Below are 14,224 nucleotides of genomic sequence, written 5' to 3' on the forward strand. Positions count from 1 at the left end.
AAGAGATTAAGGTGAAATCAAAAGGAAATGGTCTTAAACTTCATAGTCTTACCTGTATAGGTGAACATTTTTAATCCAGATCAAACATCAATACAGACCATTTACATGGCGCAGAACAGTGGTTTTTTTTATACTTGAGGATAACACCAATAACACTGTGCCATGCTAAAGAAACTAGAATCTCTAGTGTCAAGTGAAATTCAAGAACAAGGATTAGAAAGGATATTGAAACATATAAATAATCATGTTGTGGGCAAAACAGGAGTAACAAAAAAAATCTGGAAGGCATGATGGAAAATCCTTTGCATATTTTTTTTCTAGGGCTGCATTATCTGCATATTTTACTTTAAAAAATGGCTATGGATCATTCGCACAAAATCCTGGAGCACACCAAGCACCATGCGCAGTAAGTGCTAAAATTGCAGTAAACTCTGGAAGAACATCAGTTGGACGCTATATTAAGATATCTTGAGGAGTTCAGGATCTATTCATGCTACGCAACAGTTAACACAAAAGCCTCTAATCAGGCGCAGAAAAACTAAATAATGCGCGCAAGATGGCATGGTTAGCCACCAGCAAACATCTTCCAAACCTTGTCACAACCAATCTTAAAAAAGCCTTTTTTTTTTTTTAAAAAAAAAACAACTTTTGCCACTCATTATGGCAATTCGCAAGCAGTTGATAACAGGAGAGCAAAAAATAAAGTAAACATCTACTCTGGTGAATAGGGCCCTTAGATAAGGAGCTGCTATAGTTTATTATGAACAAAAATAATAGAATAGCTCCGCTGTAGGGATGGGGATTATTCAGGGATACATACAAGTTATGGTTTTCTAACCATGTCGGTGTTCACTGGAAACATACTCATTATCTTGAGCTCTAGACTTCCATTATATGCACTTGACCCTCCACTACACTATTCTAACATTTTATAATAAATTGCTCATGTAATCAGTTCTTGGGGTGACACAGTCGTACCTTTCAAGACAAAGCCAGAGTCAGAAATAGTTTTCTTCTGTGTCTTCCAGATGTGATAAAGGTGCAGGAACGTGGCAACGTAGAAATCATTCAGAACGGCGATGACCTGCTGTCTGCGGTTACATTCTCTGCAAAGTACAAAGGCAGCACATTAACAGGTAGCCATGTCATACCTCGCATTTGCCTGGAAAGGATTTGCAAATAAGCCATGCTCTCCTGGAATGTGATGTTCACATTTACTTTTGTAATTCATTTGTAGTATCACTATATATATAATAATACTTTGTAATGCCGCATCTATAGGATCTTTCCTCTGTTGGTGCACAGAAGGGTAAAGCAGCAGTGTAGCACCACAGTATCAAACACGGATTCTTGTGGATATGGCTTGCGCAAGAAGTTTGGCTAGTCAAAGTAAAATGACTTTTCTTCCCCTTTCTTGATCAATCAGGCATACAAGGTGCTTTGAGGAGGAACCTGATGGCACCTTGCTGGTAGAGCTGTAGGTGGCTGCCTAGTCTTGCCTCACCATAGCACACAATTAGGTAAAAGGTTTCTTCTCCTAATTGTAGAAACTAAAACTAGAAGCGCTGCAGCTCTGGCAGTATGTGAAGACAGCCAACACCACCTGCTCTAGAGGCTCTGGTGGTTGGTTATCAATAATGAGGGCCATCATTAAAGACCTACAAGTGCAGATAAGGAACATTTGTTGCTTCGTTAGGTTCCTTGTTATATGATCACCTTTAGAATTGTAAAGCAAGCAGTACTTCAAACCCAAGGGGATAATAAGACAAATAAACAAATATTAACAAAACAAGGTCCCAACCTATGAATCTAATTTAGCAACAGAATGAATGCAACCATAATTAACCACCCTTCAGAAAGCTGCTCTACAAACGTCAGCAAGAGGGCATACACAAAACTACCCTCAGCTCTAAGAAAATCATGACAGGCCACCTAATAGCAAAGAGAGCCTGGATTGTGCTATTTCCACAGCATTGTTAATAGTGATCAGATAAATGTAATTTCAATGATTTTTATATCAACGATGCTTTATGCAGAAAACAGATTAATGTAGTTATTCACAACCAACTGTGGACGGCAGGTTCTGTGATGTGAGTGGAAGTACTGTACAAACATTCAAAAAAATCCTTGAACTGACCAGGAATGGCATGAGACAACCTTTCAGAGGGATTCTTTGTACAATTCTCAATAACAGACAAATGCATAAGCAAACATGAGTATTGAACCTAACTGTGCAAGTCAAAGAAAATACTGATGGACAGCCTCATTGTTGCAATTCAGTGGATCACATCCCTTCTGAATACACAAGATGCAAAATCACTTCCACTTTAAGGTATAACACATTCCTGTAAATGGTCTCTTTTCATCCCGATGATCACCAAACAGTCCTGTGGTAGATATAGTCAACAATACATAAAGACCTCTGGGGCGAAGACACAAAAATTTGGTATAAGATGTTGACTTCTATCTTGCATGCTGGCAGATCCAGCCTGTTATTTAGCTTCCAAAAAAGAGATGTCCGAAGAACATTCTGAGCCACCATTTGTGATGCGAGACAGACTATAAGAATCACTGTTGACGTTGATTTCTTTATTCTCTGGATTACTCTGAAGATCCAAGATAAATTAGTGTAAAAGCAGTGAATGATTGATACCACAAGTGTACATATTTTATTTTTATTTTAGGTTTTCTATATAGCACCACCTACTTCTAGCTAGTATCAGAGTGCTTTATAACAAAATATTTCACAAAGAGACGTCTTTTGTCTTATCATTCTACAGTTGCAAGAACTTGTCTTATTCTGTAGTTGTAAGAGCAACTGCAGAATAATAGCAACTTTGGCGCGTGTGAGAAACAGCAGTAGTCTTTAAAAAACAAAGTTGATCTCCATTTGAGAATTAGCCATCTGGTCAGCTCTAAAGCTATGACCGGATATATGATGTTACAACGCGGACTTTTACTCCGCATACTGTTACAACGCGGTTTTTACAACGCGGGTCATGTAACAACGCATGTATTTACAACGCATTTTTTTACAACGCAGGTACCTTTACAACGCGGACCATTACAACGTAAGTATTGGTAAGTATATATTAATAAGAATAATATAATAGTAACTTAATTTTAAAAGTATAATTTAATGTAATTTTAAATAATGTAATTTCCGTAAATTAGTTTAAATTTAAATTAATGTTACTTTATTTTTACCCTGTACCCCTGTACCCCAAAAACTCAAAACTGACCCTCAACCCCAAAAATAATGCAAAGTAATTTAATTTAATTTATTTGCTAATAAATAATTTAAATTAAAATTAAATTTAATTTATTTTTACCCTGTACCCCAAAAACTTAAAACTGACCCTGAACCCTAAAAATACCCCTTTACCCAAAAACTAAAAACTGACCCTGAACCCTAAAAAAACCCCTTTACCCTAAAACCCAAAACTGACCCTGAACCCTAAAAATACCCCTTTACCCTAAAACCCAAAACTGACCCTGAACCCTAAAAATACCCCTTTACCCTAAAACCCAAAACTGACCCTGAACCCTAAAAATACCCCTTTACCCTAAAACCCAAAACTGACCCTGAACCCTAAAAATACCCCTTTACCCTAAAACCCAAAACTGACCCTGAACCCTAAAAATACCCCTTTACCCTAAAACCCAAAACTGACCCTGAACCCTAAAAATACCCCTTTACCCTAAAGCCCAAAACTGACCCTGAACCCTAAAAATACCCCTTTACCCTAAAACCCAAAACTGACCCTGAACCCTAAAAATACCCCTTTACCCTAAAACCTAAAACTGACCCTGAACCCTAAAAATACCCCTTTACCCTAAAACCCAAAACTGACCCTGAACCCTAAAAATACCCCTTTACCCTAAAACCCAAAACTGACCCTGAACCCTAAAAATACCCCTTTACCCTAAAACCCAAAACTGACCCTGAACCCTAAAAATACCCCTTTACCCTAAAACCTAAAACTGACCCTGAACCCTAAAAATACCCCTTTACCCTAAAACCTAAAACTGACCCTGAACCCTAAAAATACCCCTTTACCCTAAAACCCAAAACTGACCCTGACCCCTAAAAATACCCCTTAACCCTAAAACCCAAAACTGACCCTAACCCCTAAAAATACCCCTTTACCCCAAACATATAACATTTAAAATATAACCATATACTTACCAATACTTACGTTGTAATGGTATGCGTTGTAAAGGTACCTGCGTTGTAAAAAAATGCGTTGTAAAAACATGAGTTGTAACAGTATCCGCGTTGTAATGGATGCGTTGTAACAGTAGTGCGTTGTAAAAAATGCGTTGTAACAAGTAAACACCGCTATGACCATCTAATGTAACTGAAGTAAACACATATGAATGTATTCTCAATTAATAAAAACACAGTGTAGTGAAACGGCTGAAAATGCCGAGTAGAACAGGCTCATAACGCCAACACTGACAGATTAATTATTATTTCCTTCAAGACCAGGAAGAAATATTAAGCCCTGCCTCTCACTTGTGGGTTGAAGTGAAAGAGGAATGAAGAAGTTGTTGAGATTTTGTACTTTCGACAATGTCTTCCTCTGAGCAGCCACGGGTTGACTGCCTCGTCGTCCGCTTCCCAATGATACCTGAAATCTCTGATGTCAGGGTTGCAGTTTCTTGACACAACTTGAAAGTAATGCTCCTAGAACTGTTCTTCCAATGTCTCCTGTTTTTCTTCATCCACTAATGTATGTGAATTAGACTTTGTTTTGATCCACCTCATCACCACGGCTGTCTTGAACAGCAAAAAGAAATGTACCAGAAAACAGCAGATCCAAGAATTTCTAATGCAACTCTGACTTTACCCTCATTTAAAAGCAAACAGAAGCCTTTACACGCTCATCCCATGCAAAACATTTCTTCAGCAAATACGTCAGCTTTGGTCCAAACTAGATGGTTCAGCACAAACTGGCATTCAACAAGATATACCTGTGCTTAATGCTTGTCCTAAAAAAGCAGACAAACATACATATTTTCTTTTAGATGCCGATACCACAACTGAATCCAACATCACTGTCATCTATGAGGACAAGAAATCTTGATGTTTGCAAGAGAAATTAGATATTCTGGAGGTGAGGAGTTAAGAAGACTAACATTTGGGTGGAAACAGTGGTGCAGGGTCTGCCCACTCTAGCTCAAAATAATAATTAAAAGATGTATAAACTGTAGAAAATGCAGTGTGGAGCACACATGCAACAGATGATCCTATGCTCTAAGAGGTAAATGTGAAAAATGCTTGTTCCAGTGTCCGGGAATGACTTTCCATGGCAATAGTATCTGCAAGATTTTGTCTGGTAGCTTCATTGCTAGTGTAGTGATGGCTTGGTAATACATTTCCAGCATTGGCACTAAGAAGATCCTCAACACTGACTTGGTTTGGAATTATTCACCAATTAAACCATCAGACGAGACCCCAAGCACTTGATCCTGCATTCAGCACCTTTATTTTCTTAGTTGGCAGCTTGTCTAAAAACTCCCTACAGTACAAGTTACTTACCTTTGGTAACGATGTATCTGGTAGAGACGATTCTAGCCGCAGATTCCTTAACGTAGAATTATCCCCAGGCGTAAGACTGGATCCGGAACATTTTCTTTGCCACAGCATCTCAGCGCGCCGGGGGGGCGGTACCACGTGACTCCGCCCGGACGTTGTCCGCGGGCGTGTCGTCAGCAAGGTCACATAAGCTCCACCCCGGCGCGCTGATGTCAGTTTTCTTTGGGGAACTTTTCAGCGCCACAAAGCGGAGCCATCACAAAACAAAAACTGTGAGAATATATGGGAACAGTGTGCAATAAAAAATCAGATAAACAGAAAGTGAAAAAACGAATGGTGAGGAACAGCACCATCCGGGAGAGTGCCAGGCACTACGGCACCGGAAGTCATAGAGGGGAAGAGCAGAGCACAGCTACCGCGAACAAACCGTGCAAGCAAATACAACAGCCTACCTGGACAGAAAAGCATGTAAAAAACTTCACAATAGACGAAAGAGACCTGCAATCCAAGGCCATAAACAGTGAGGGACAACAAGGCCAGAACAGAAAAGCAATGACAATTTAACCCCAAAGCAACACCAGCAAGGAGAGGCGCATTCTCTGTAAGGAGCTAAGGGTCGAGGCACAGCTAAGAGACCCCAACTCAGAGGACTGCAGAGGAGGCAAAAATTTCAAGCAATGAAAAAGGGAGAAGAGTATGAGGAGGCCCCACACTGGAAGACCAGGTGCAGGGACGCAGAAGCACCCATGAACCCACCAACCAATCACCAGAAAGGAAGGAGTTGATCAAACAAACAGAACGAGCATCCCACTAGAGAGGAAGTGGAAGAAGGCACTCGCAGAGGGCAAAACCTACCGGAGGCAGGCGAGTGCAGAAGACCAAGCTGAAGGTCCTCGCAGAACGGGGAGGAAGAGCGGGTCTTGAAGGAATCTGCGGCTAGAATCATCTCTACCAGATACATCGTTACCGAAGGTAAGTAACTTGTACATCTGATAGAGACTATTAGCCACATATTCCTTAACGTAGAATAGATACCCTAGCCATACCTAGAGGGGAGGAGGGTCTACGAGAGAGCCCTACAAGTGTGGAAGAACATAGGGCCTCAACAGGGGATGTGTCTTTGGGAACGGAAGGGCGTCCATCCCCTACCAAGCAGAAGGAAGCAGAAAAGAGGCGAAGGAAGGCCATGATACCCCAAGCCTATCCAAGGTACAAGGGGCATTCGCCAGAAAGCCCCAGAGGGACAGACATCATCAGAGGAGTACCAAGGAAGAAAAAGTCACCCCAAAACTCCAAGGAGAAAATGTAGAAATTGAGGCATACCCTTCCAGAGGAGAACACTCACAGCGAAGGGGACAGCTGAACCGACCTCAGCCCCGAGCCAGTGGACAAGGCAGGGACGCCTCCACAGTCAAGAAAGGCAGGCGTGAGAAGAAAGAAATGCAGTCTTGCAAGGTTCCAGCAGAACAAGAGACAGGAGCACAAGGGCACACACCAAAACCCCCCAGCTGCGGACCAGAAAGCAAGGCGTGCGTAGCCGGCAAGACGAAGGCAAGCCCGGGAAAATCCAGAACAACCCCTAAAGGAAGACCATCTCAGACATAAACGGACCCACGAAAAAAAATGGGACCAGCCACAAAGAAGAGGAGAAATGCGGAGGACGGACTAAAGCCGCCAACCAGAACGCAGGAAAATACCATCACCACACCGCAGACGGCATGCCAAAGCTGATCCAGCGATGCAGCGGATACTGAAAATGACAGAACCTGGAGAAGCACAAGCAGCGCAAGCTACACCCACATAAAGATCAAAGAAACCGTATCAGTGGTATACAGCGATGCCAAGAAAGGCAAGGAACCCGCAAGGGGAGCCACACCCTCAAAGCGCAGAACATGGCTATACAATAGCTACAAGTACTCCACTTAGGGTATGACACGTCCCAAAGAAAACATGGGAACCACTCTTAGGGAAAAATCCTGCATCAGAGAACAAGAACATAAGGACCTGCGGTAGAACCACAGACGGCTTAACAAACAGCCAAAACATACACAATTGCGAGAAGGGTGTACCAGCAGCCAACAGGCACGCCAGACCACACAGAACACAAATGGGCCAATCAAAAAACCAGAGTCCAGGAAAAAGATGGGATAACGCCTCCCATCAAGCCCCGGAGGATCAACAAGCCATGCTTACGGAGAGGGAGGAGGACGGAGCCCCGCAAGGAGACTTTGAATGGCGGAGTCCGCGTGGGGGTTAAACAGAAGCACCCCATCAAAGGGCAGGTCAACCAGACGCTCCCTAATATTTTCAGGAAAAACACCATCCTGCAACCAAGCATGGCGACGGAGGGCCACAGAAGTCGCCACAGCACAACCAATAGCATCAGCAACATGCAAGGACGCACGAAGAATAAACACAGACAACTCCCGGCCATCCAACACATGGTGCCGTAGATCAGCGCAAGCACCCTCATGGGAGACACGAGACAGAAGGGACTCCACAGAATCCCACAGGCTGGAGGTAGCCCTGGCCAACACACAAAGGGTGTTGAGCGCCGGCAAAGAAGCACTGGAGGAAGTGAAGAGGTTTCCAAGAATCCAACCACCGGGCCTCCCGGGACAGAGGAAACAAAGGCAAGGAAGGAAAGGCAGTCTGCAGAAAAGGACCCCGAGTAGAAGGGTGGAAGGAAAGGCAGAATGGGTCACGCGAAGCAGGGCGGTGGCAGTGTAGGAGCGGCTGAGGTACCGGATCACCCGTGGCAGGACGCCCCGAAAGCCCCCACAAGAGAGTTGTGGAGCGAAGCTTCGAATGGAAGAACCAGCTCCCATCCACCAGAGCCCTGGTGGAGAACTTCCAGCAGGTGATCCGTAGGGAATGGGGTGACAGGGTCACCCATCCAAAGAATGCCAGCAGCCGTGGAAATAACCCGAACAAAGGCAACACTGGCCTCTGTAGGGCGCCGCGAGGGAGAAAGCAATTCTTCCGTGGGTGACGGCTGTAAACTAAGCCATCCATCCCCCAGGCCAGCGGGAGGAATAAACGGCCAGCCACTGAATAGTGGGGGATCCATGGACGAATGGTGGACCTGAGGGACCCCCGGGGAAGGCAGAGAAGCCGGCAAAGCAGCCAACCACGAGCTGCGGAAGAGAGGGTCCAAAGGTGGAGGCCGGGGAATGGCGAGGAGCCCTCCCTAGAAGACGCCGGTGAAAAAGCAACAACGTGGCGTCCCGTCTCCGGAGAAGAAGAGACCAGGAGATGACCAACCTCCGGAGAAGAAGGAACCGCTGGAGATGAGTCGAGGACCCGACGCTGGCATGGCGCCGTGGAGTCCGCCACAGGCGCCGGCTTGACGTCGATCGGCGCTGGAGTGGGCATCGGCGGCGCAGAGTCGACCACCACGTGCTCCCAAGCAGAATGGGGCAGTGCCAGAGCCGGGTCGACTAAGGAATGGCGCAGAAAAGGTGCCGGCTCGACCTCACACGAGGCAGTCGCCTGCGTAGAGGATCGAGAGGGACTCGGAAAAGCACCCCAGGCCCCGGCCTCCACCCGCGCCACCGCCAGGACCGGGGAGGAAAGCCTTCCGTGCCAAAAGGGCGCCGGCTAGGCCTCTGGCAAGGCCGCCGCCTGACCAGAGGACCGAGTGGGACTCGGGGGCGAGCCCTGAGTCCCGGTGTTCTCCTGCGACGCCACAGGGATCCCTGTAGGGATTTGCGGCGAGGCAGGGATGCTGTGGGTCGAAGAGGGGAGCCACGCAGGACTGCACCTCGACAACACCACCCTCCTACAACCTGAAGTCGAACCAGTCGGCACCGGGGTCGGAGCCGCCGGCGACGACAACTCTGCGGAAAGCCCTGCGTGAGGCAGGGGATCCACGGACGTCTCAGGAGGTGGAGTAGAAGCCAAAGAAGCCTGCAGAGCCGCAGCATAGGCTGTCATTTGGGCCCTAGTCGCCCAGACGCCAGGAAACAGTGGGTAGGGTGGCGACAGGAGGGGCGCACAGCCCGAGGGGAACCAGCGCCCTCCGCCACACGAGGACAGGGCCTCGGAGACAAGCTGCAAGACCTACGACCTGGACAAGCGGGCCGACAGCAATTTCATACAGCGCTCCCGCCAGGACTTCGGTTTGAGGTGCTGACAAGATTCGCAGTCCGTAGAGTCATGGTGCTCACCCAAACACCACATACAGATAGGGTGAGGGTTCGTCGCAGACATCTGACGTGCACAAGAAGTACAAGTCTTGAAGCCCGAAGGCATTTGCACACTGTTCCTCAACCGAAAGTGTCAAAAGAAGGCCAGAAAACTTGTCAGGGACACGATCCGGATCCGCGTTGCATGCGGAAAAGAGGAAAACTAACGCGGCGCGCTGGGTGGGGCTTATGTGACCTTGCGGACGTCACGCCCGCGGACGACGTCAGGGCAGAGTCATGTGGCACTGCCCCCCGGCACGCAGAGATGCTGTAGCAAAAAACATTTTCTGGATCCAGTCTTACGCCTGGGGATAATTCTACGTTAAGGAATCTGCGGCTAGTAATCTCTATCAGATATCTCTTTTTCTAAGTGTAACAGGCAAGGAGCTGGAACAGGTTTAAGATGAGGGAGAAAGGAATATGCTACTTACCAGTATGCATCTTGGCATGTAGGGCTGCAGACATTCATATCTGTGCATAAATCGCCGCCTAGTGTTGGGTCTGGATGATTGCACTTTGTTGCCCTGGAAGAGTCTTCGAAGTATCACGTGACAGGTGACTCCTCCCCTGGACTACAGTGCGCATGGGCATCCTCTCCATCCTCAGATTGTTTTTCGCCATTGTGGCAGAGATGAAGATAGTAAAGTAAGAGATGGCCATGCAAAAGATAATGCTGCAGAGCTGCGACAGGCACCAGGGAGGAGGGCGGGCGATATGAATGTCAGCAGCACTACATGCCAAGAACAGATGCATACTGGTAAATAGCATATTCCGTTTGAGGCATGTGGGCTGCTGAATTCATATCTGTGCATAGACTGTATAGCAGTATCTCCTCTAGCGGTGGTTACCTGTGCCAGCTGCAGCAGTTTGAAAAATAGTTTTTAGGACAGCTTGGCCTACAGCAGCTGGCTGTTTTGCTTGCACGTCTACACAGTAGTGTTTTGTGAAAGTGTGTATGGTAGTCCATGTGGCTGCCCTACATATGGCTTCAAGAGGAATATTCCCTAGGAAAGCCATGGATGCCCCCATTTTCCTTGTAGAGTGTGCTCTTGGGGGGACGGTTAAAGTGCGTTTGGCTTTTTGATAGCATATTTGAATGCATTTAACTATCCATCTGGCTATTCCTGACTTTGATATTGGATTCCCTTTATGTTGTGGTGAAAAAGCAACAAATAATTGCTTTGTCTTTCTAAATGATTTCGTTCTGTCCACATAGTAAAGCAGAGCTCTCTTTACATCTAGTGTGTGTAGGGCTCTTTCGGCTACTGACTGTGGATTTTGAAAGAACACTGGCAGTTCTATCGATTGATTAATGTGAAAATTTGATACGACTTTTGGCATAAACTTAGGGTTTGTTCTAAGAACTACCCTGTTAGCATGTACTTGCAAGAAAGGTTCTTGAATTGTTAGTGCTTCGCTAACTCGCCTGAGTGAGGTAATGGCAATCAAGAAAGCTACCTTCCATGTTAAGAATTGCAGTTGGCATGAATGTAGAGGTTCGAAAGGAGGTCCCATAAGTCTGGTAAGTACTATATTTAGATTCCAGACTGGGGAAGGAGGGTGTCTTGGAGGCATCACCCTTGTAAAATCCTCCATAAAAGCTTTGATTGCTGGTACTCTAAACAGTGAAAGGTGTTGCCTGTTTTGAAGGTATGCTGCTATAGCAGCTAGGTGTAGTCCTATTGAAGAGTATGCTAGGTTGCATCTTTGAAGATGCAGCAGGTAACATATAATGTTTTGTATGGAAGCATCTAATGGATTGATTTGGTTATTGTTGCAGTAAATAACGAATCTTTTCCATTTAGCTGCATAGCATGCTCTAGTAGTTGGCCGTCTTGCTTCCTTGATAATGTTCATGCAATCAGGAGGCAAGTTAAGGTATCCGAACTCTAAGACTTCAGGAGCCAGATCGCTAGGTTCATCTGATTGGAATCTGGGTGTCTGATTTCTTCATGGTTCTGAGTTAGAAGATGGGGTGCGAGGCACAGCTTTTGATGAGGAACTACTGAAAACTCCAGGAACGTTGTGTACCATGGTTGTCTCACCCATGTGGGAGCAAGCAGGATTAGCGTAAGTGACTGTTGCCGCAGTTTGCGTGCCACCAGTGAAATCAGCGGTGCTGGGGGAAAAGCGTACGCAAATCTGCCTGACCAGTTCGTCCATATCGCATTGCCCTGTGACAATGGATGTGGGAACCTGTCGGCAAAGTACTGGCATTTTGAGTTTTCTTTTGTGGCAAACAGGTCTATTTCTGGATGACCCCACTCTTTGAAGAATGGCTGGAGAACTTGGGGGTGAATCTCCCATTCGTGTAGTTGTTGGCTGTGCCTGCTGAGCAGGTCTGCTATCAGAGTGACTTTCCCTGGAAGGTGTTCTGCTAGGAGAAAGATGTCTTTTGGAATTGCCCACTTCCATATGCTCTGTGCCAAGTGGGACAGCTGTGGAGAGTGTGTTCCTCCCTGTTTCTGGATATAGTACATTGCGGTCATGTTGTCTGTCCGGATCAACACAGTCTTGCTGTACAAGTATTTGTGGAATGCTTTCAGGGCTAGGAATATCGCTAACAACTCTAGTTGGTTGATATGCAGTTTCTTTTGCTTGGTTGTCCAGAGCCCTTGTACTGTGTAGTGAAGGAGGTGGGCTCCCCAGCCTGTCAGTGATGTGTCCGCTGTTAGTACTAGTTGTGGAACCGGCTCTTGGAACAGTTGCCCCTTGGAAAGGTTTTGTGGGTTCCACCACTGCAAAGAGCTGTGAGCGCGACTGTCTACCAACACAAGGTCTTTTAGTTGTCCTTGAGCCTGGTTCCATTGCCGTGCTAGGCATTCCTGCAATGGACGCATTTGAAGTCTGGGGTGGGGGACAATGAATATGCAGGAGGCCATCATGCCTATGAGCTGTATGAAGACTCGAGCTGGCAGAGAGTGTTGTGGCAGAAATTTGCGAATGAGCATCTGCATGCTGGCTATCCTCGCTGAATTTGGGTATGCCTTTGCCACTGAGGTATCCATAGTGGCTCCAAGATATTGTTGTATGTGGGACGGTTGCAGATGCGATTTTGGGTAGTTTATCGAGAAGCCTAGGCTGTGCAGTAGCTGGAGTGTTTGGGACGTGTTTTCTGCACATTGTTGGTACGATTTTGCTTGTATTAGCCAATCGTCCAGATACGGGAACATATGAATGTGTTGTCTCCTGAGATGTGCCGCTCCTGTCGCTAAGCATTTTGTAAACCCTCTTGGAGCTGTGGTTACCCCGAAGGGCAAGACCTTGAATTGGTAGTGTTGACCTTCTATTGTGAATCTGAGATATTTTCTGTGAGCTGGCTGGATGGGTATGTGAAAATACGCGTCCTTGGGGTCCAATGTTGCTAGGAAGTCTCCTTGCTGTAGTAATGGAAGCACTTGCTGTAGTGTGATCATATGGAAGTGCTCTGACAGTATGTATTGATTTAGGGGTCTGAGGTCCAATATTGGTCTGAGGGAACCGTCCTTCTTGGGAATAAGGAAGTATAGGGAGTATACTTTTGTCCCTTGATGTTGGAAAGGGACTGGCTCTATGGCCCCCTTTTCCAGCATGCATTTCACCTCTTGTTGTAGCAGGGTGATGTGTTCATTGGACATAGGACGGTGTCTGGGTGGTATGTAGGGGGGGGTAGAAGTGAGTTTCAGGCAATAACCATACTGGATAATTTGTCTCACCCACCTGTCCGTGGTAATTGCGTTCCAGACAGGTAGGAATTGTTGGAGTCTGCCCCCGACCGTTGTTAGGTGGTCCGGAGGTAGCGTGATGAAGTAACTGTTTTGTGGCAGTAGAGGCTCTGGTGTTATTGCCTCCACGTCCTCTTCCCTTATTATTGTTTCCCCTATAACCTCCTCTGTTGGAGTTTTTGGTAAAGGAACTGTGTGTGTTGCCTTTGTATGATGATAACATTTGGGAAGTATTGCCTCGTGTAGCTGCCCTGTATGAGGAGCGTCGAAAGGAACTTCTGTGTTGCTGAAACTGCAATGCTCCCATTGACTTTGCGGTTTCTGTGTCCTTTTTCATTTTATCTAAAATGGTGTCGACAGCAGAGCCAAAAAGGAAGTCTTGGTTGAATGGCTGATTAAGGATGGTGGACTGCACCTCGTTCTTAAAGCCTGAAATACGCATCCATGCATGTCGCCTTAGTAAAACACTAGTGTTAATAGACCTGGCTGCGGTGTCTGCTGCATCAAGCGCACATTTGATGCAGGCGTTTGTGATGAACTTTCCCTCCTGTATGAGGTCATCAGGTTGGGCTTTAAAAGGCTCAGGTAGGTGTTGCATTAAGCTTTCAAGCTGGTCGTAGTGTGCCCTGTCGTAACGAGCTAGCAGAGCTTGTGTATTAGCAATCCTCCATGAATTGGAGGCCTGTGCTGCTACCCTTTTACCTGAGGCTTCTAGTATCTTTGATTCCTTATCGGGGGGAGGGGCTTCCCCCGTTGTCTGTGAGTTAGCCCTTTTGCGTGCATTAGCCACC

The 14,224-nt window shown here is 46.2% G+C and overlaps 1 protein-coding gene across 3 annotated transcripts in view; it reads right to left on the reverse strand.

The window, feature by feature from the left end:
* ELMOD3 (ELMO domain containing 3) overlaps positions 1 to 14,224 on the reverse strand; it is a 227,320-nt gene that overhangs the window by 15,426 nt on the left and 197,670 nt on the right. For all 3 annotated transcript variants that reach the window (XM_086943445.1, XM_086943444.1, XM_086943446.1), the window contains one exon: positions 979 to 1,106. In XM_086943445.1, coding sequence (XP_086799571.1) covers positions 979 to 1,106 — 128 coding nt within the window. The remainder of the gene's footprint in view (positions 1 to 978; positions 1,107 to 14,224) is intronic.

Source organism: Lissotriton vulgaris, chromosome 11, assembly GCF_964263255.1.
Source record: "Lissotriton vulgaris chromosome 11, aLisVul1.2, whole genome shotgun sequence".
In the NCBI taxonomy this organism is placed as follows: domain Eukaryota; kingdom Metazoa; phylum Chordata; class Amphibia; order Caudata; family Salamandridae; genus Lissotriton; species Lissotriton vulgaris.